Raw genomic sequence first — 20,374 nt, 5'->3', positions numbered from 1 at the left:
AGTATTGTTCCTTTAATGCTTGTAGTTAATCCTGCGGTTCGTCCCCGACAGAGGGAAAAGAAGGTTCACGCCGGCCGCGCGTCTCCCCGAATGTGACCTCTACACTCTCTCCCGTAGGCTGTGTTGGCACTGACAGATTACGCAGTCTACAGTACAGTATCCGTGGTGGAGGTTTGTTCCTGGGTCTACAATTTGAGTGGAGAGTTTAAATATCCAGCGAGTTTGGATGTTTCCAATATGTTTCGATTATGCAAACCGTGAGAGGGGTTCGTGCAGCGTCTACGGGATGATCTGTGATCGACTGATTTCCCAGTACAAAGTAGATAAATGTATAATAACCAAGTAAATGTCATGTTTGAATCTATGATATCCTACTCTCATCGGATTATTCCTTAGTCTTCTTTCATCGCCTTCGCTCTCGTTCTCTGCCTCGGCCTCACCGTGCCGAAAAGGTGGTGCCCTGACGTTTGAGGGTGACGTTGTGTCGTTGACGCATCCCGAGAGTCTGTTTATTCCAACGTACGGATGAGCGGCAGTAGCCTAAAAGTACCTATCTCGAGTCATCTATTCATCTATGACAGAGTAAAGTCATCGAGGCGAAGTCCATTGTGGAACCAACGAGCCAACCTTATGAAACTAGATATAAACACCAGTGAGGTTTCCATGTCGCCAAAAGAGCCATGTCTGAGTATCTCAGTATACAAACTACAAATATTCAACAATGAAGCCAACATATTCTACCCTTTTCGTCTCCTTACTTTCATTCACAGACGCTATATCTCTGCATAAACGGGAACATGACCTTGAACCAAGAGTTATAAGTGCTTCTATTCAGCGTCGCCATGTAGATGATCCCTTTGCCCATGACCGACAACGTCTAAGCAAAAGAGATGGCACGGTCAATGTTGGAATCGACAATGAGGTAAGTCATCATGATAAAGCACCCGCAAGACAGCATCTTATTAAACGCTGGCCCTGTCTAGCAATCCCTATACTTCCTCAACGCAAGCATAGGAACTCCACCACAAAACTTCCGCCTTCATCTCGATACTGGAAGTAGTGATCTTTGGGTGAATGCAGTAGGCTCAGAACTTTGCGACACTCACGCCAACATCTGCGCAGAGTCTGGTCTATACAATCCCAACAAGTCATCAACGTACGAGTATGTAAATAGTGATTTCAACATCTCATACGCCGATGGCTCTGGCGCATCTGGCGATTATGTTACCGACACCTTTAAAATGGGACAAGTTTCGATCAAAGATCTGCAGTTTGGAATCGGATATGTAACTTCAGACAACGAGGGAGTCATTGGTATTGGATACACCACCAACGAAGCTGTTGTTGCTCAACCCGACGCAGAGTTTTACAAGAACATGCCGGCCAGGTTGTCTTCTGACGGAGTTATCGCTTCTAATGCCTACAGCTTATATCTCGACGATCTGGAATCTGCGACTGGAAAAATCCTGTTCGGAGGAGTCGACTCGGAGCACTACATTGGCGAGCTAGTTACCGTACCCATCATGAAGATCAACGACGAATACTCCGAGTTCTACGTCAAACTCAACAGCATCAGCTCAGGTTCAGAAACAATCGGAGAAAACCTTGATCTCGGAGTCGTTCTCGACTCGGGCTCAACACTCACGTACCTCCCTACCAGCCTCACAGAGACTATATACGAACTCGTGGGCGCTGACTACGAAGAGGGACAAACTACGGCATACGTCCCTTGCGATCTAGCAAACCAGGGAGGAAATTTGACCTTCAAGTTCACCGAACCCGCTGAGATTACAGTGCCCCTTAGCGAGCTAATCCTCGACTTCACCGACATCACAGGTCGCCAGATGTCATTTACCAACGGTCAAGCAGCATGCTCTTTTGGAATCGCACCCTCGACCCCACAGGTTTCCATTCTGGGTGACACATTCTTAAGGAGTGCTTACGTTGTGTTTGACCTGGAAAATAACGAGATCTCGCTGGCACAGAGCAACTTTGACGCCACAGGCTCTCACATTCTCGAGATTGGCACAGGAAAGAATGCTGTACCGTCTGCGACTGGTGCAGGAGGACCACAGTCTTCGGGTAACGAGAATGCTGCTGGGTCACTTTCGCCGCTGGGAAGCGACGGGGCTGTGTCTGTTCTTGCCGGGGCAATGGCACTCACGTTTACTTGGTTCCTCATTTAGAGAGTTTGACCCCTCCCTTTGACATAAAGACATGGCGGTCTTGTATGATTCAAGGAGTTTGAGATTTGGGCTTGCATATATTATTGGGATTTTGCTCGGCGTTTTTGCTGGTACTGCATATAGAGTTTTGTGTTAAGCATTTACGACGGTTGCATTGGGCTACAAGTAGATCAACGATATCACGAACATTTTAAGCTATTTTAAATTCGGCCAAATCAGTAAATAAAAATCGATTCTTTGAAGTTTATTACTGAAAAGTAAAAGATTGTGGCAAAGACGGTGATATAGTAGAAATGGTCTGATATTTATTTGCCGATTCGGCTCCGGTGTCTATGATTATCGCCGGTAGACCCGACATAATATCAGGAGTTTGTGACACTGTCAGGTAGGGTCTATTATACTGTCAGTCTGATTGACTTATATATTTATACTTATTTCTGTACTATGCTGCAGCAGTAGCAGTAGACTCAAAGCATTGGTGGCACATACATCCTACTCCTCACACATATCTCAACGCCCATTTCAAAGACATCTATACTACCCAAAAAATGGCGGCTTACGTAGAAGTCGCAGCTAGCTGGCTTTTTAAAAACTACAAAGGTCGAGATTCCAAAGCCTTCTTCACAACTCCTGCCTTTGCTCAACAACTAGAGCCAACATTGTCGGTTACATCTCCGGATTGTGGTCCAGATGGTGCAACGCTGGGAAAAGAGTACATGCATGGAGGTCAAGGAAGGTTTCCCCAGTTACAGTGGAACTCTCACCAAGGTGTAAAAGAATGGCTACTCGTGGCAGAAGATCCTGATGCGCCGTTGCCAACGCCGGTTTGTCACGGGTAAGTTAAATATTTTATCTCCTTTCGAACGATGAAACTCATGATTTTGGTAGTATATATCTGGGTATCCCCGTTCAAAAGACGAATGTTGTCAATGACGACTTTCAGTCCACGAGCAAAACCTCTACCAAGATCGAGGGGGGGTTCTACTATGGAGCAAGTCGCAATGGGATGGTTTATATCCCGCCACGACCACTCATCAATCATGGAATTCATCGATGTAAGTAGAGATCCTTGGAGGTGCAATTCAGCACAAGACTGACTGTCGATCAAGATTGGTTTGAAGTCATTGGCTTGAGCGAACCATTGGGTGAGAAATTGATCACCTCAAAGCCGACTAGAGATCAAGTTGCAGAAGCTATCCAGGGCAAAGTCGTTATTTGGGGAAGATGGATGGGCCAATGCGAGAGGAAATGGGAGTGATTCTAGATATTATTGGAATGATTGAAGGATGAAAATAAGAAATGGATGAATTCTCTATATCATGGCAGCTGTGTCTATATACCTGGTCTAATGTTCATGTATACCACCTATTTCCTCATACGCATACAGCCGTTTCAAATTCGCCCAAACCCCCAGATATTCAGCCCGACTTTGGTTCCTTCATCAACAGAGAGCCCAGCATGCCAAGTCTCCTCATAGCCCCTTCCATCCGATGCAAAATTCTCCCAGTACACTGCATTCCCCGGAACAACCTTGAACACAACACCTAGCTCACTCTTATCTTCTTCCCCATCTGCACACTCTATGAAGCGACACCACTCTTTTCCAACAGGCCTTTTCACCAGGGGAAACTCGGTACCACCACCTTTGAGGTGTTCAGAGCCCCCAGCCCATGCCATGAGACTACTCACGCGGCCCCATCCACGCGAGTTGTGACTCCAGTCAAAGTGGTGGTTGTAGTGGCCGCCTGGCCCATAGCGTTGAGTCCTCAGACGCTCAATCCAAAGCTCCGGGCGCCAGCCTTGAAGGGCACGGGTACGAGACTCGATGCACCGGACGGGGTCAGTTCTTGGGATGACAGCAACGTCAGAGTCGCGTACTGAGGCGTCGCGATGAGTTGCATCGCCATTGTTGGTGATGGTTGATGGTACAAAGATTGGTTCACTACAAGTGTGAGTATCAGCCTAGACGATGGATGGCTTCGCGGCATACCTTATCTCCAGCAGATGCTCCCTTTCTTCCCGGCTCAAAAACCCTTCCAAATATACAATCAGAGGCTCTCTGCTAACTATCCTAGCCAAATAGCCGTCAGGCGCACACTCGGCCGCTGTCGCATTCGGCGCATCAATAGCTAGCAGCGACTCATTGAATTTTGGACGCGGTGAGGCTTCTTTGACTTGAGTGGCGCGGTCTGGATAAAAGAAGTCGCCGATGGGATTCGAAAAGACGACGAGAAATGCCACGAAGCCTATTATGTACTGAAACATGATCGCAAATGATGCATGAGCGCTGCAAGATCAAGACACTCAGATGGTGATGAGAGTGTGAGGAACATGCCATGATGAGGGAGAAGGTGGACCTCGTGTTTCGGCTATGACGGAGTTTCTCCTCAATAGCTGGCTGATTAGAATATACGTCCAACAATAACTCAACCAAATAAGATAACATTGTAAGCGCATATAGAATTTCTATTCATTCTTGTTCCGAGAGATGGGTTCTTTTGCATCCATCTTGTCTAACCAGCTCCTAGTGGTACAAAATTCATGCCTGGTATGGTCTCTCAACCGACCGACCTATCTAGGGTATATATTGACATATCCTCCCTCCTCGTTTCATATTTTACAGAGATATGAAAAGCCATGAAGAAAAAAACACCGTCCCAAAACTCCAAACTTATCCTAGAAATACATGGTGATCCGCCGCGTCACATTAATCAATTCCCTGCTGACAGCCCTTCCGCATCCCAGTTCAAGTCGACAGCAGTAAGTATTCCCCAAGCGTCAGTTCCATCGGTACCCAGCGTGTTCGTCGCCATCTGTGCAAATAGTGTTTCTTCAGTCGATTGCCAAATTGGTGTAGAAATTCGGTCTTGGAAAGCTCTGAGGTCGATTCGGTTTTCTTCCGCACTGTTTCCAAGACCAATGTCGGGTGAGGTGTGACTACTCCCCGAAGCTGTTTTAGTGTATGAACCAGAGTTCGAGACCTGATTGATTGGAGAGGACGCAGTTGATGAATTTGTCCGGTCAGGCAGGGAAATGCCACCCAAAGCAGTCATATAAGGCGAAAAAGATCCAGACCACGTCCCTGTTCCCTTGGAGTTGTGATTCAGATTCAAGTCAAGAGAATTACTGTCTCGTATATTAGGCATAAAACTTTCCTCGCTCCTCTTCCGTTTGTTGTTCGTTGGGTCTGGCCGAATGTTGCGGTAGGCGGATCCGAGTAAAGCTTGGTAGCATGTCTTCCCAAGAGTCACGCCCATAATTTGGGCAACACTGTTCAGTCTGGTCTGCTCAACTTCAAGTCTTTTCTCGCTTCCAGATACTATGGGTGATGGTCCGGAATGATTCGAAACTGATGTACGAGCCAAGATCGGTATTTGGGACTTGCTCGGTCCAAAGGCATCACGATACCTTCTCAGTGAAGGCATCTGGATAACAGAATCCAATCCACTCTTCTCCACATCGATACAGGTCTGTTGTAAAAAGGTTCGAGTGATTGTATGTACACGCGCGATGGCCTCCATACTTTGGATAACGAGTTGGAAATTTGACAAGTCCATTGCGTTAAGGCTCGTTGTTGGATTCTCTTTTGCAAGATAAATATAAACCGTAGCTGCGCAGTACAAAGATAGGGCAGACAATGGGCTCTTCTATACTTTTGTTAGTTCAATGCGTACAGGAAATTCACTAATAGTGGAAAATACGTACAAAGAAAAGGGTCACGTTCGAGGTGAGTCTCATAATGTTGACAATCTCCTCAGCAGCTGCTCGAAGTCGAGCAACACTGCTTTGCTTGACATGCTCTGGTAGTTTGTACCTTTCGGCCTTTTCGACAGCCGCATGGTGAACACAAATAATAGCAGCGTGCAGATTCATATTCAGATGGAGTGCTGATACGTCTCGTATATTCTCGGGAAGACGAAAGTTCTCAGGAAGAAACATAAAGAGGCTGGACAATGTGTTATCCAGATCTCTGTGTCGAGTCCAGAATGGCCCATTCATCAGATCTTCACATCGAGTGTCTGGCTTGGAGCGGTGAATATGGCGGAGGACGAGCTTATTGACCTGACATGTGACGATGGTCCCAGCAAAGCCTGTGTAATGAGCACCTTGTATCGCATCGTCTAAGAAAGGCGCTTCTTCTTTACGATCTTGAACGAATGCTTCTTCGGAAGCAGGAAGCCTTGTTGCAATCTGAAACCTCGTCAGCATGGTCTTAATTGGGAAGTCAAATAGGCATACATCGTCCGTATCGATCAGAGTGGGCCATCCTGTGGAAATACAACAATGAGAATCTGCAGCGAACACGCCCCAGAAGATTCGCCTTCTTTCTTCCAGCTCGGCCCACGTAAGAGGAGGTGCTAAAGACGGTGGCATACCGACGTTATCACCATCCAGACGGTTAAGTCCCATCATGTGGCACAAGCGAACGCAGTTTGCCACGCTTACAGTCGATCTTGTGAACAATAACATTTTTGCTTCGTAGAAAGCCACAAGTGCCCAGGTCTGTGCGTGCTGAATGGAAACGAAGACCTCGCCGTGTCCCTTCATTGTATCTGCTTCCATATATTGTCGTGACCGACGGTAAAAGATGTCGTGGTATTCGTCATACTTGTTATTACCGGCAGCTGCCAAAGCCCAAATGATATATCTCAAACACATTGGGGGTTTCCTAGGTAAAGGGCCATAGAAGGACTGGAGATACCTTCCTGGGTGGATGATGGGTATCAGTCGATACTGATTCTGGAAAAAGATGTTGTTGCTACAGAGATTAACCATCGTTCATAATTTGTACGTTAAGGGATGTTCTTACAGTTCTTCCATAACATCGTCCGGGGGTAAAGGCTCAGACATGCCTAGGCTCATCAACTGTGCATTGAAAGGAGTATTTTCATCATTTGACTGTTGATCAAAAGCTGGTGGCTGAAAGGACGAAAAACCGGGATCCGAATAATCGTTCACCATTCCCGGTATTACAGGGGAGACGCCAACATCGCCAAAGTTGGCATGATGCTGATTTGGATAGACGGGACTGCCATCATCGGTTTTCTCTTCCGAAGAATTCTTGTTAACTTCTTTGAGATAGTCCTCAACTTGAGCTGTAAACACGTTGTTAGCAACCTGGTTATATCAGGATAGCCTGAACGTCGGCAGTATACCTAAGCGAGCCTCGAGCTCTTTGACGTTTCTCCTCTTGAAATTTGGCTTCCTCCTTGATTCAGGGTATACACAATCATTCGAGACCTTGACACAGCGAGTACAGGCTGGCTTTGTACGGTCACACTTTAACTTGCGGGCCCTGCAGGAAACGCATGCTAGAGGCTCGGTCTTTGAAGTTTCCGGAGGACCAGAGGGATCGGACTCATTCATGTCCAGAGGCATGTCTTTTTATACCTTGGTGGGTGGTGAGTAATATCGGTACTCATTCGATAGTTGTGATGATAGCCGATTGCTTCCAATTGCTGGGGTGAGATGAATGGGTCGCACTCTCCAATTTCGTCAAATGAGACAGGACAGAAGAGGAAGGGGCAGCGATTAATGCGATTTACAGATGAGAAGCAGAAACCCATCTACAAAGGAATTTACAATAAAAACATATCATAAGCATGGGCAGGTAGGCAGGTAGTTTACACATGTCATCGTCGGATTTAACTTTGATTCGAATTTGACTTGACTGTTATCGGAGATCTGAACTGTCCGAAGGCCGAAGGCTTACAATACCAATTGATTGGATGAGTCAGGCGGAAGAACTAGTGGTTATGGAATCATTTTTCGTTAAAAAGCGAAGACGCTAGCAAAACATACATAGTAACCAGGTAAAGTATTCATAGAGATGAATTGATTCCTAAAGTTGGGATTAAATCCATGCCTATCCAAGGAGGTAGGTAGAATAAGGGTGTATGTATTGTATTGTAAGGCAGATCTGACAAGAGTCAGATGCACCCAGTTTCGGCTCTTTATTTAGCCTCATACTTTAAGCTTGACTGAAAGACCCTGCCTGTCAAGACGTGGCGCAGGGCTTGGTTTCTGTTTTGCGTCAATCAGCCACACCTCACTGTACCGGCCGGCAGATACAGCTGTTGCCCTCATCAAACTAAAACAAACTCAACATCCACGATCAATGTCTAGTGCAATACTCGACCAAATGTTTTCACCTCCATCTCCTAGTAATGCCCTGCGTTGGATCCGGAACCCCCGGCAGATGATGTAGCATGTCGACCTAGTGTCCAATACAGCCACTGTCTCTGTCTGCAGGCGGTATGTGCCTCACATGATGCCAAGATGGGATAGAGTCTTCGGCAATCAGATCTCCAAACCCCCAATTAACCTGTTATTGACCATCGTTAGTCTAGGTACACCTACACCACCACCACTGCCGCTGTTACCCGTCCGCTCCTCATCGACAACCTCTTACCCAGTGCTCTTTTCCCAGGGCGGAGTCCCAGGGGCTAAAAGTCAAACTTTTGTGTCATCAGGTTCCGACTTCTTGTCGTGTCAACTAATCTTCTCACCATCGTCCCAAAGGTCCTGGCTTGCATTTCAGGTGCAAAACAAGCTTGTTTCATTTCCTCGGCCCCGATTGACTTCGTATTGAGGTGTCAAGACAGCATCATTCACTTCTAGTCGCGGTGTTTTCCCACCCACAACCTGCTCCTTGCCTCTTCTGTGCTGCCGCGCTACGGCTGGGCTTTGGTTGTGTTGTTGAGCCGTTATGACGCTGGCATCTGTTAATTTTCGCCACGCCACCCAGAGGCAGAACGAGGCAAGCAGTGGAAATAGTGGCTGTCTGTCGCCATGGCGGCTAGGCGGCTTAACCAAAACCAAGAACTCGGGCTTGCACGCCCCAGTCGTGTGCTACACAAACATGAGCAGGTTCATACTTGCTGCTGGTTCCTAGTGACCTGGTCATTCCATCATCCCAAGCTAGAACTCTGCTAAGGCTTCTCAAGCTTCTCGAGGGCCGCCAGGTCCACAATTGGTATTGTGGCCTGGCGGCCTGCTGCCGGCTCGACAAGCGCTGATGATTGACAGCTAGGCTATCGCGCTATCGTTGGCGCGCTGGCGGCGGCCGGTCGATCTGGGATCGTCTGGCCTAGCGGCAATCCTGAACTAGTCTAGCCTAGCTCTCAGACTTGTCGACTACCATGACATCAAATGAAGTGGTGGCGTTTTTACCAGCAAGGGTAACCCTGAAGATTGGGTTTGGCAATTCCGGTACCGGTAATAGGGGACTGACAGCCAAGCCAGGCGGGAGTATGTCACAGCCCTGAAACGCTGGGTTTAGTGGAATTGTCATGTGGTTGAGCTTTGATTTCGGGCTCTCGCGTCTATCCGCCTCCGTGCCCGGTCCTGGTCGCTATGACAAGAAGCATGTTCAGCTTTTTTCTCCTTTCACCCGGCGCATTGAAAATCAAAATAGTTCTGTCGATCAGTGCACAATAGCCCTCGGCCTTGGAAATTCAACAGGGGACAACACTGAAATACAGGTAGCCGCCGTATGCTTTCTTCCTTATCAGCCCTGCTGGTGTAGCCTGAAACAACAGCCACTATACCATGTCAGCCTTCAAATTACAGCATCAAGGCATAACAAGGTCGAGTTGACCTAGCAGACTTATGATAAACCGCCGGCCTATTTGCCTTCGGAGCGAATAACCACGCACGAGCCCATATCAAGTTGGGGACTGCTAAACTTAGAACCAAGCAGTAACGTTCATTTTGACATCCAGAGATCGGCAATACTCTCTATAGGGTCCTCGCAGCCACGGACATCCCTGCGCCACAACATCAGCGAACTTGAGAATAGTGAGGCGCATTACAAAACACAGTAGAGTTGCAGCTACCAGGATCTCGGTTCATACTTTATTCGCGAGGGTTTCGAGCCATTAACCCATTTTTGAACGGCCTGTTCCTGCGATAAAACAGAGTCAGGACTCCAGGATGCCTCAACCCTTCCTTCAGCCTCATTACGGCGACGATCATCCTCATATTGCCGAGTCTGGCCCCAGTCCAGTGGGCCCGAGAACGATCGTTCGTTAATATTCCCCGCCTTTGAGTGTCTCACCTGCTCACCAAGTTTGATACTCTATTAGCTTGTCCACTATCGAGTCAGAGTGATGAACAAAACAATAACTATTTGTTTAGGACATCAGACCAAGAAGACCAGTTATCGCCCATTGGCCCACACTTGTGAGATGTCTTTTTAGACACAGGAGATCTTTTAGGAAGTGCCAATAAAGTAGGTATCTGAAAGGCCGAGGAGCTTGCCAAGTTTCAGAGTGAATCAACGTAATTTCCTAGCACATTCAGATGAACTGCCTTTCTGCACTGTTCATAACTCTAACCCTCTCGGGGTACCTGGCGACGACCGTGTACGAAAAAGGGCACGCCTTCCAGCCTAGTCGTCGACTAAGCTCGCCACAGGCTATGATAGGCACCCCTCCTAGACCACGCCTTGCCGCGGCGAGAGCCCGTTTTGTGTCATAAACTCTATAATTTCGAGGGAACTTCTGTTGGAACGACTTGGTCGATGATGGTCATTAAAGATTCGACCTAATATCAATACGGCAGTGTGCTAGGCCGCTGTCATGTGAGTTCTGTCGAAGCGAGCAAATGTGCTGGTTGATGCAAACCAACACGCGTCCAAGTTATCTATGAGCCAGGGGGCAGAGCATGCATTGCATATAATGATATCCACAACTCGACATCAAGATGGCATCCATCTAGCGAAGGCTTGGTTATGGTCCCAACAGTAGATGGAGTCAATTGTCCTTACACAACGCTGCACTATGTGGTGCCATAGAAAACTGGGCAAAACGTGGACACTTGACAGCTATGTTTTAACTATTCGTGTTCACTGACCTTGAACGCAGTGATCTCAGCCTTTCTGTACACATATATAAATATATGTATTCATTGACACAGCCAGTCACAAAAAAAAACATGCCTGCCAGGGAATTAAGCTCCTCACCGGTCAATTTTGAAATGTTTCATTCCCTGCGTGCATCCCTGATCCCAGGCGCTGTGCATGTACAATGTGCAGATCAGTAGACGGGGTTTAACTACTGGTTTGTGAGAAGAGGGATGCCCCCGCGGTATTGGGCAATGATGGCTCGTCAAGACTCTTTTTGAAGGTCTGGACCAGCTGTCGCAAGTGCCGTGCCCCAAATAGCCATGACCCAATAGTGACAGCATTGCAGTGTTTTTTCTAGCCTCTACAATACATAGAAATTCCATCTTCTGGGAATGCAAACACGTCACGCAACTGTTGTGCATACAGCGGCAGAGGCGCACTAGTTTCTACACATCTACATCTTCAACTGCGAGCTATCGATTGTAGACTGTAAACTGTCGACTCGACTACGCATTGACTTGCAGAATATACCCGGTAGAAGGGGAGGGTCCATATCACAACATACTTGGGGAAAAATCTCTCGTTTCTATACCTTTCTCGGCACCATGCATAGGTACTCTTTGGGCTTATTCCTGACTACGCTACAAAGTCATGGTTGCCGTATCTTTATGCAGATGTCTGCCCTTTTAGAAAGGCCATGCTTGCACGATGACATTCCACAACGCTTTGGTTCTCGTTCCTGTCCTCACACCCCGAAGAGTCTCTGTACCAGAACTCTATTGTATCTGGCATTAAAAAGCTACCGGCAGTATCATACATACAGCAAATCACAGTAAGCTGTTGACAACAAATTTCCAGTGGCATATCATCCCAAAGGTCGGTGATGGGTGTGACTGGCCGGATGGCTTCCCGTGCAAAACCCATCTGACACGGGCCTCGAGATGATCATTAACGATATGATCACCTAATCTGAACTTGATTCTCCTTTTCTAACCGATATTTGTCACCGGCATTGGCTTTTGAGTACTATTGACTGCACTGTAATAGTCGAGTCCATGTTAGTTTTGGTCAAAAACAGTGGCTCCAAGCACGGGCTAGCAGCAGCCGCTACGAATGGCTGGTGCATTCTTTCTCTATAGCCTCTGCAAACCGTCTATCATCTCGTGGGAGAAGCTCCACTGTGCCTAGACCAAGCAAAGGCAAAGTATCCATTGCACTGATTGACAGCCCGGCTCAAGGACAGTGAGCACGTACAATGGATATTGTGGCATGGGGCAGACGTTGGTTATAGCGTATCGCTAAGACCGCCGCTGCAGCAAGATGTGTGGATCAGACGATGAGGAAATTGACGGTCGTTAACGTGAAGATATTCATTCCCATCAGCCTGAGCCCAGCCAAGACAAGCTAATATCCATCCCGAAGCCCTGGACTGGAGAAGAGGCTCCATCCGAGCTACATACTAAAACTGATATTAGTGGGAATACTAACTATTACAGCGCTGTCATGGAGGAGTCTACGTTGAGTCAGCTGTACCTAATGATGAGATGAGGCTTCCCTTTACTCAAAGCTCAAGCTAACGCACAGACCTTTACTCATTTTCAGTCAGTCACTGTCATTAAAGGTACTGTTGTTTTTGATTGATTTCATTTGATTCAGTGGCCCGACCAAACTTCAAGATACTTGAGTACTAAAAAATAGGCGTCTGGTTCGCCTGTATCCGAAAAAGTGGTCTTGGTGCGAATATGATTCATAGTTATTCGCAGGTTGTCTAATATTTTGTGCTGTGTGTCTCAATGCTCATCTCAGAGATTCATATTTAACCACATTGACTTGAAACCTCTGTCCTTGTCCTGTCTGATCAAAACGCTGCCGTATATATCGCGTTTTCCGTCCTATTTCCTTGCAAGGTTGTGACGTTCATGAATGCTGTCCATGCCATGTGCTTCGTTCCCTGAACGATCCGTGCCCTAGTGACTGGGCCCCCCTAAAACAAACACCATCTCCACTCTATGGGATATAACCCGCCGCTAAATGCGTTTAGAGGCTAAAACCTCAAACACCAAGGAGAAAAACAGAGAGAAAAATGACCATCGAAGTGAAGTGTCCTTGGCCATGACTATGACCATGTTTTGGATGTCGCTGTAAATAGTTGTTCAAGCATTTGGTGGGTGGAGGGAGGAGGAAGGGATCCCTAGAGACATAGACCTATTCCTAGTCTTAGTCCCATTCTCCATCTCAGACGCTGCCCCTGCCCATGGTGCCAGGTCTTCGTTGGCTCAGCGCCTCAAGCTCTTCATCGTAAGTGGCGCCCTCTCCATCACTAAGGGGTCCAACGGGCTCTCGCTTGCCGTGATCAAAGTCGCCTCGCTCTGTTGTGGCGAGCACCTTCATGTCACCGCCTCGAGCGCTCGACATGGCGTCAGTTTCGGCGCGGGCATTGTTGATCATGGTTGGCAATTGGCGTCTTCGTGCATTGATGAACCAATTGGAGATTTGGTCTACATATGTTAGTTTCTAACCTGGAACAATTCTGGGATCAAAGTCTTGGCTTGGCATGACTTACTCATTTGCAGTCCTGTCTGCCGCATGAGATCCTGCTTCTCGTCCTCGGTCGGATAAGGGTGCTGAAGGTGTGCCACAAACCATGCTCTGAGTTTATCCGTGGTCTCCTTGGGCAAGTTGCCCCTTCGCTTTCGTTGTTTGTTGTCACCGCTCAAGCTGGCAGATCCCATCTCTCCAAAACGAACAAAATCTTGGTAAGGTGCGTTATATGCACCTGGCGTGAATGGCGTACGGTCGAATGAGTGGGCAGATCCCGCTGATAGTGATTGATATCGTGTCGGGTGGTGGTAAGGATATCCATAGCTTGACTCTCGGTAAGGCGAGACTCCAGACTCAGAGATGGGAGTCCGTGAATGTGGTATCGGCTGGTGCGAGGTTCTATACCCCTCTGTCGGTGCGGGCGCTGGTGCTGGTGCGGATGCTGAAACTGGTGCTGGTGCAGGCGCTGGTGCTGGCGCTGGTGCTGATCCCCGACTCACGAGTACCGCTTCTCGTTCCAGAGAACGTGGTGGAGGAAGACTAGGCAATGTCGGTCGAGTCTCTACTCGCTCGCCTACTTCCATTGGGACTGAGTGGTGAGGTGTACCGTTTGTCAGATATGGGCTTGTTCTTGTGGGTGCTGTCCAATTCTCCCGTGTTCCGGCTTGAATTGGTAGGTTTGGTGAAATCTGTCTTGGTGACTCTCGGTCGGGGCTGTAGCATAGACGTGGTACTTGACGAACTCTCTCGCTCTCCACCTCGCGCTCCATTGACAACCTTCTCCTCTTGCTAGAATTGGGTGAGTGTACATATTGAGGTGATGCCGCAGTCAATGGCGTAGTACCCAATGGGGGTCCTGTTGCCAACGGCTTTGTATTAAGGTCATGTGGTGCTTGAGTTTGGAGTTGTAGTTCAGGGAAAGCCTGGAACATGTCAGCTTGGGAACATTGCAAGGATCGCTCATGAAATTAGCGAGTCCTACCTGTCGAATCGAAGGAAGAGCAACTTTGTCGTTCTCGGTCCTCGGTCGGAGCGAATAGTCAGGACATCGGTTGGTCTCCCAGGGGCGCGGCATACCGAAGGACGAGGGATGAGGAGAAGGAGAAGCAGTAGCGATCATAGACATCTTGGGAAGCTGGGAAGCTGGCTGTTGTAGTTTCGTATCAGACTGTTTTAACAGTGAACGACTATATTCCATAACAGGACGGTGGCAAGACAAAAGAAGGAACCGCAGCGCGGTTGACCTGGCCTGCCGTCTAGTGTTGCTGAACGACCCGTTTCCTGATTACAAGGTGACAAATTATGCCTCTGGTGCTATACCAGAGCGCAACCAGAGTAAGTGTTAAGGCGAAGAACAGTTGGCGAACAACGGTTGCAAAAGAGAACAATGTTGTGTAAAGAGTGGAATCTGTAAACTGATCCGATGTAGGGCCAACACTTGTCGTATTATAGCGACGGAGGATAGAAGGTGGAGGATCCAGGGTCATCTACCGTAGGTGGGAAGCCTGAGCCTTTTGTATATCAGAGTGCAAAAGCGGCTTGATGGCCTTGACGGTTCCCAAATCTCATGGAGTGGGGTGCACTTAATCGTAGGGCAACGCAGACGAAGTAACCAGGATAGGAAATGCTAGAAGACACAGACAGGGTCATGAACATCTGAGCGGAGAATTTCAAAGTGGCCGGGGCTCAACTGGAGATGTCGTGGTGTTAGTGAAACCAACTTATCCAAGCCACACACGACGTCGTAGGAACAAAGCGTTGTGAACTGGGATGTACAGTTCTTTAATAAAGCCAGCGTATAGTATCCATAGCACACATTGCTATGCGGACAGAAAGGTCTTCGCCTCGAGGCGTGAAGAGAACAGCAATCTAAACCTGAAGGGTTCAGGCATGCGAGTTTTGGCAGGGTACGGTACACAGGGCGATCCAGAGGCCAGGGGAATGAGGACGGGGCAACATTGAAGAAACAAATGGCTTAGGTTCGGAGAACATAGCGTTGTATCGCCAGAACAAGAGGAACGTCACCAATCCCAAACGCTCATGAACAGCTTTGACAAGCTTGTGGTGGTTGCTAGGATATGCCCGCTTTCTGGATCAGGGGTGGCAGTCGACATGGAGCAGGGGCTCAACAAGCGACCAAGACCTGGCGGCCGTGGCTGTTAGTCCTCAATTTGGGAAACCAGTTGGAGAAGCAGAGAGAGGGCAAAGATGACCAGGTTTGGTTGAATGATGGCTGACACGCCATGGTGTGCACAACCATGCTGGCAGCCTTCTTGATGTGGCGTGTGCAGTGTAAATTGTCGCCGCTTCCACCCCCGGCTGCATGGCCTTTTTATGTACGTATGCATGTTGTGTATATATGGACTAAATAGTCAAAGCGGTTGAGAACGTGCGATGAATTGGACTGTCCTACACGAAGACCAGACCGGATTTGAGGTATCATTGCATATGCAACTTCAACTTGCACATGCATACCGGAACGGAAATGGGCATATGAGCGTGCTGTCATTATACTGACCTGATGAGACGAGACAGGACTGGATCAGAACTCGAGGCATAAATTTGTCCCCAAGTTGACACGATCTGCACTTTCTTCAACGTTGGCAAGCTTCTGAGGCTTGGCGCTAGATTGCCGACCTGATTTTCGTCGCAGACGTTGGAAAAGTCTGAGGCCACTAATACAGCCATTCACCACCGCTGATGAGAGCATCACGAGATTGGGATGCCGCTCTGACCCATGCCGATGGGCTTCGGGCTTGTGGTGCCATTAGAGTTCAAGTACGACGGGTCGCTGGACTGGCTGATAGGTGCCATCCAACTCCTTTTTGACTTTGCCTCTGGCCGGTAGAAACCAGCCCAGCCTCGATTTGACGGGCTGTCACGTCCGCAGTTCCTGTGGTTAGTAGCAGCGCTAGGCGGCTACGATACCCGCCACTGACAGTGGCATCTGCAGCTTGCAGGTAGACCATGATTCAGGATTGCGCCGCCATAGAACAAGTAATTATACGTCAGCACCACGCTGTGGAGATTTAAAATTTGTACTGTAAGCGTCACTATCCTATTTCCAACAGCAAAGGGGTAATTGGGCTACAAGCTCGACAAGAATTTGAGTACAGACACAGTACAGTAGATTGGTTGCAACCGTCGTGCAGTGATAGTTGGCATGGCCTGCCTGTCTGTCCATGCTTTAAAGCTTGACCGAAAGATCCCATGGTCATACTCGTCCGTACTCCTACGCATTGTAGGCTCCCGGCAGTTACATATTGTGCGTCTCGGCAGCCAGTGTGGGGCCGGGGGTTGAGGAGCATGTCAAGGAATGCCTTGCTTTGTTGTGCTGTGTCTGCTGTGTTATGTGCGTACCTATGGTGTTGCGTGGTATTGTGCTGTGCTATGTTTGCTACAGCAGAAGGCACTCCTTCCCAGCCCTCCTGAAAGGGGTTGTGTCCGATAAGTCCACTCATATTGCTAGGATCTCTGACTGTGACGCGGCTCGAGCGGGTACAGAGACGGGAGGCCCGTGGCGTTAATGGGCAGTCAGTCCAGGCCCAAGTTCCTGGGACTTGGGGCTGTGCAAGATGATCTAAGGATCAAGCTCAAACGCCTCATTGAACGCAAAGACATATACATACGTGCGCCAGACGGTGACTCCACAACCTGAATTCTCGGAAACGTCGCTGTTTTTCACTCGCGCTTGTCGAACAAAGATGTAAACACTGATATAGTGGGATGGCTCGTAATTATTATCCAGGTATAAAACAGAGAATTAACAGCCAGGATCCGGCAGCAAGTCTTTGTTGCGATTGGCTTGTCAAAGTTGCACGATCGTCGTGAAGATCGCACGGGGCCGGGACGTATTAGGACCACCTCCGGAGCCGGGATAGTCAGTCTGCCAGGTCCCAAAAAAAGACGTTTTGGATGGAATTGCGACATGGTACATGTGGTGCTCGGCCAAGGTACACTGAAACAGCAGGTACTTCAGCGGGCATCGTAGCATTTCTAGGCTCGAAAAGGTCTGCCACCGGCGACAGGCAAAGGTAAACCTGGTCTTGGCACCACCTGAATGAAGCTTAAGTTGTCCATTTAGAAACATCGGACCCTCTGAGAGGAGTTGGACGTTACACTGAGGCTTGCTCGATCCCTGGCGTGCCTGAGTTCGGTAGATGAGAAAGAAGCTTGTAAACTTTGTTTGGTACCAAGTTAAAGCCCCGGGTCTGGCAGGCGAGCTGATCAAAGTTACAGTCACCGTTGAGGTCGACGTTTGTTACGGAGTCACTGAGATGCGATACGATGTGATGCGATGCGACAATGCAACAATGTTATTGTCATTCCACGATAAACATGGAACCTGAGGGTTTCTATTTCTCCACTGCGAGGTCCACATCACGTTACCTGACCTTGCAAGGGTCCGGAATGGAATGTGTTGCAACTGCATACCTGCCTGACCTACATGAGAGACATACATAAATAGTTACCTGCCAAAGTTAGGGGTCTATTCGTGATGATGGTGCCTTCCATCTATGGATTTCGGGACTGGGAACGGAACAACTCATTGCCCGCTACCGACTCTCCTTCCTTCCATTCTCTAGTAGGTAACTTGGCGGACTCGGTAGAAAGTCCATCACATCAAAAATCTTCATCAAAAAGGCAATTTACCAGTTTACTACCAAGATACTAACAAGATGAACGAATGTTAACCAAATATCTTGCCTCTCAGCACCAACTTCAACTCATGACTGGATTTTCGCCAAGAGCTGCGTCGATCAGCACGCCGTTGAGCGGTACGTGCATCGCAAACACCCATCTTGTTTCTCCAACGGTCTTGAATAATATCCCGATCACTAATCCAGCTGTGTGCAGTGCAGGCTATAGGCTACATCGGTTACAGTACCAGGGGTCATTCACTAGCGAAACTCTGACCCTCCAAGTTATTTCCTTGGCATCGGCCGCCCGACCAAAACTCTGTGGGTAATAGTACAGACCCGCATCCTTGCTACTATTTCATCTCGCTCTATAATAGTCGCCATGTCCAGGGCTGCGACTCAACATGCCTGCCAGGATCAGCCAAGCAAGTTGAATCTGTCAGAGCTGGTGTGTGCAGAGGTTTTCGCCCCATTCTGAAGCCTTTGGACAGGGGGGTCCCACGTCCATTTTGCCTACAGAGGCATCCCGGCATCTTAAACTGACCACTCATCTCTCCTGTCGGAGTTGCGCCGGGCCTCCAGTTGCCGATCAATTTTTGCGAGACGTTCGGCTACGAACAAATCCCTACGGCAATCCTCTAGTCACAGATGTCAAAAATGCACAACGGAGATGCTTCAGAATCCTTCCGATTAACTATTGCGCTATGACAACAACTCTGTAATACATCAGGACCTACAGAGTACCAGCCATCAGGGTCATTTGGCTGTTGCTAATTTAACCACAGTACGTGAACAACAACTTCAGTATTCTCCATTTCTGTCCATACAACATTGGCAAAGACTCTGCAGTCCCAACCTTTTATAGTTGAGTTTGGTTCAACGTCCTGTCCTATTCACTGCGTACCTGTGCAAACCACGGTCTTTAAAGAAGGTGGGTTTGTTTATTTGTTTCGTTTGGTGCCATCAGCAACGACCTGGCCCACCTCGCTGTGCCTGTTATGTAGGCCATGCAGGCAATGCGCATTCACACGCACAATGCTAGCCTAGGTCCTACCCAAGCCCACACCTTGTTTATGCGAACCCTTGCTTCTCGTCGCTCGACAAGACGTAGTGGCTGTCTGCTGTCGCACCCCGCATATTCCCTTCCTGACATCTCACCCGGAGTGAGACAACCTCAATCGTTTGTTCCAAGTCCTGTATGTGACCGATACATATCGATTTCGCCGTTTGCTCACCTTCTCGGTGTCAACCCAAGATGGCAACGGGTGCATCAGGGATACGCTCGCAAGACGGCCTACACTAGGAAAAGAACCGCACCTTACCCGGCACCCTGGCCTGTCTTGCTCAAAAACCTCCAATCACTCTCCCGTCAGAGGTCACAACCGACGATAAATCCCAGCGGCAGAGCCCGTTGGTCGGGAGGGGCTTTCAGGGCCCCCCGGTATGCTTTCCAGTTCCTGGGTCCCTGTGGGCCACGAAACCAACGAATCGTAAGAAAGTTAGAGAATCTGACGCTGAGCAGATCTGTCTTTTGACATGTTTTGCGGGACACCCCAGTCTCATCTCTGTGTCACCATCCATTCTGCGTCTGCCAACGATCGGTAACCACACGTCGCAAGGTAAAGTGCCGTTCAGGTTGAGGAATTTATCAAAACTCACCGCCTTGCATGTGTTCATCGGTTTCGTTATACCAGATCTGAGTCGGTGGCACGGCATATTCCACAAGTCTCGAAATATTATTTCAACAACGTGGCGGCGTTCTTCATCGGATATGCCAAGTCCTGTGTGTAGTGGTTACTGTGCTCCTAGCAGCAAAAAGCAATGTCAATCCACAACATCCTACCAAACTAATGTCGCCCCTTGCCGCCACGGCTCAGGATCGAATGCTTCTAAAGCCCAACCGATTGGGTGTCCTTCACAACAACGCCATCGCTTATCTCACTTTTGCCAAGTTGTCATCCATCACCATGACCTGCATGTACTGGCAGCCAGCCACTACAACGGCTTCGCACCTAATACTGAACACCCTCAAGAAAGAAGAATATATGGCGACCAGTATTTTCTACAATCAGACAATATCCACTGTTTTTGTCGAATGTCAGCCTTCGAGAAGCTGCAAATCTTTCATCAACGACACCTGGACAAATACAATGACGGCT

At 48.4% G+C, this 20,374-nt stretch overlaps 5 protein-coding genes across 5 annotated transcripts; 2 read left to right on the top strand and 3 right to left on the bottom strand.

The window, feature by feature from the left end:
* The first annotated feature begins 381 nt into the window (after positions 1-381).
* EDB82DRAFT_512885 (aspartic peptidase domain-containing protein) lies at positions 382-2,420 on the top strand. The gene is made up of 2 exons (XM_025737541.2): positions 382-922; positions 984-2,420. The coding sequence occupies exons 1-2, from the start codon at positions 722-724 to the stop codon at positions 2,184-2,186; spliced, it is 1,404 nt and encodes a 467-aa protein (XP_025592392.1). The 5' UTR covers positions 382-721; the 3' UTR covers positions 2,187-2,420.
* Positions 2,421-2,544: 124 nt separating this feature from the next.
* On the top strand, positions 2,545-3,486 carry EDB82DRAFT_512883 (phosphatidylethanolamine-binding protein). Its single transcript, XM_025737540.2, has 3 exons — positions 2,545-3,021; positions 3,075-3,241; positions 3,296-3,486. Exons 1-3 carry the CDS (start codon positions 2,735-2,737, stop codon positions 3,442-3,444), a joined length of 603 nt encoding a protein of 200 aa, XP_025592391.1. The 5' UTR covers positions 2,545-2,734; the 3' UTR covers positions 3,445-3,486.
* Positions 3,487-4,630, bottom strand: EDB82DRAFT_512881 (uncharacterized protein). Its single transcript, XM_025737539.2, has 2 exons — positions 4,177-4,630; positions 3,487-4,128 (listed from the first exon to the last, which is right to left on the bottom strand). Exons 1-2 carry the CDS (start codon positions 4,449-4,451, stop codon positions 3,579-3,581), a joined length of 825 nt encoding a protein of 274 aa, XP_025592390.1. The 5' UTR covers positions 4,452-4,630; the 3' UTR covers positions 3,487-3,578.
* EDB82DRAFT_540672 (fungal-specific transcription factor domain-containing protein) lies at positions 4,631-7,848 on the bottom strand. The gene is made up of 5 exons (XM_025737538.2): positions 7,343-7,848; positions 6,997-7,282; positions 6,426-6,945; positions 5,892-6,377; positions 4,631-5,833 (listed from the first exon to the last, which is right to left on the bottom strand). The coding sequence occupies exons 1-5, from the start codon at positions 7,563-7,565 to the stop codon at positions 4,898-4,900; spliced, it is 2,451 nt and encodes an 816-aa protein (XP_025592389.1). The 5' UTR covers positions 7,566-7,848; the 3' UTR covers positions 4,631-4,897.
* A 5,421-nt stretch (positions 7,849-13,269) lies between these two features.
* Positions 13,270-14,701, bottom strand: EDB82DRAFT_529219 (uncharacterized protein; the record flags this gene model as incomplete). Its single annotated transcript, XM_025737536.1, has 3 exons — positions 13,270-13,532; positions 13,598-14,498; positions 14,558-14,701. 3 exons carry the CDS (start codon positions 14,699-14,701, stop codon positions 13,270-13,272), a joined length of 1,308 nt encoding a protein of 435 aa, XP_025592387.1.
* Positions 14,702-20,374: the final 5,673 nt, after the last annotated feature.

Source organism: Fusarium venenatum, assembly GCF_020744135.1.
Source record: "Fusarium venenatum strain MPI-CAGE-CH-0201 chromosome Unknown EDB82scaffold_4, whole genome shotgun sequence".
Classification (NCBI taxonomy): Eukaryota; Fungi; Ascomycota; class Sordariomycetes; order Hypocreales; family Nectriaceae; genus Fusarium; species Fusarium venenatum.
Note: the sequence above shows the minus strand (reverse complement) of the source record. Positions and strands in the feature narration are given on the sequence as shown.

What these genes read in the sequence shown, in the direction of transcription:
- EDB82DRAFT_512885 (XM_025737541.2), top strand. Translation starts at nt 722, where the DNA reads ATGAAGCCAACATATTCTACCCTTTTCGTCTCCTTACTTTCATTCACA. An exon ending in ATGTTGGAATCGACAATGAG is followed by an intron (nt 923 to 983) that starts GTAAGTCATCAT and finishes GGCCCTGTCTAG; the next exon opens with CAATCCCTATACTTCCTCAA.
- EDB82DRAFT_512883 (XM_025737540.2), top strand. Translation starts at nt 2,735, where the DNA reads ATGGCGGCTTACGTAGAAGTCGCAGCTAGCTGGCTTTTTAAAAACTAC. An exon ending in CCAACGCCGGTTTGTCACGG is followed by an intron (nt 3,022 to 3,074) that starts GTAAGTTAAATA and finishes TGATTTTGGTAG; the next exon opens with TATATATCTGGGTATCCCCG. An exon ending in CAATCATGGAATTCATCGAT is followed by an intron (nt 3,242 to 3,295) that starts GTAAGTAGAGAT and finishes CTGTCGATCAAG; the next exon opens with ATTGGTTTGAAGTCATTGGC.
- EDB82DRAFT_512881 (XM_025737539.2), bottom strand. Translation starts at nt 4,451, where the DNA reads ATGTTTCAGTACATAATAGGCTTCGTGGCATTTCTCGTCGTCTTTTCG. An exon ending in GAGCATCTGCTGGAGATAAG is followed by an intron (nt 4,129 to 4,176) that starts GTATGCCGCGAA and finishes TCACACTTGTAG; the next exon opens with TGAACCAATCTTTGTACCAT.
- EDB82DRAFT_540672 (XM_025737538.2), bottom strand. Translation starts at nt 7,565, where the DNA reads ATGCCTCTGGACATGAATGAGTCCGATCCCTCTGGTCCTCCGGAAACT. An exon ending in CTCTGATCGATACGGACGAT is followed by an intron (nt 6,378 to 6,425) that starts GTATGCCTATTT and finishes ACGAGGTTTCAG; the next exon opens with ATTGCAACAAGGCTTCCTGC. An exon ending in CGAACGTGACCCTTTTCTTT is followed by an intron (nt 5,834 to 5,891) that starts GTACGTATTTTC and finishes ACAAAAGTATAG; the next exon opens with AAGAGCCCATTGTCTGCCCT.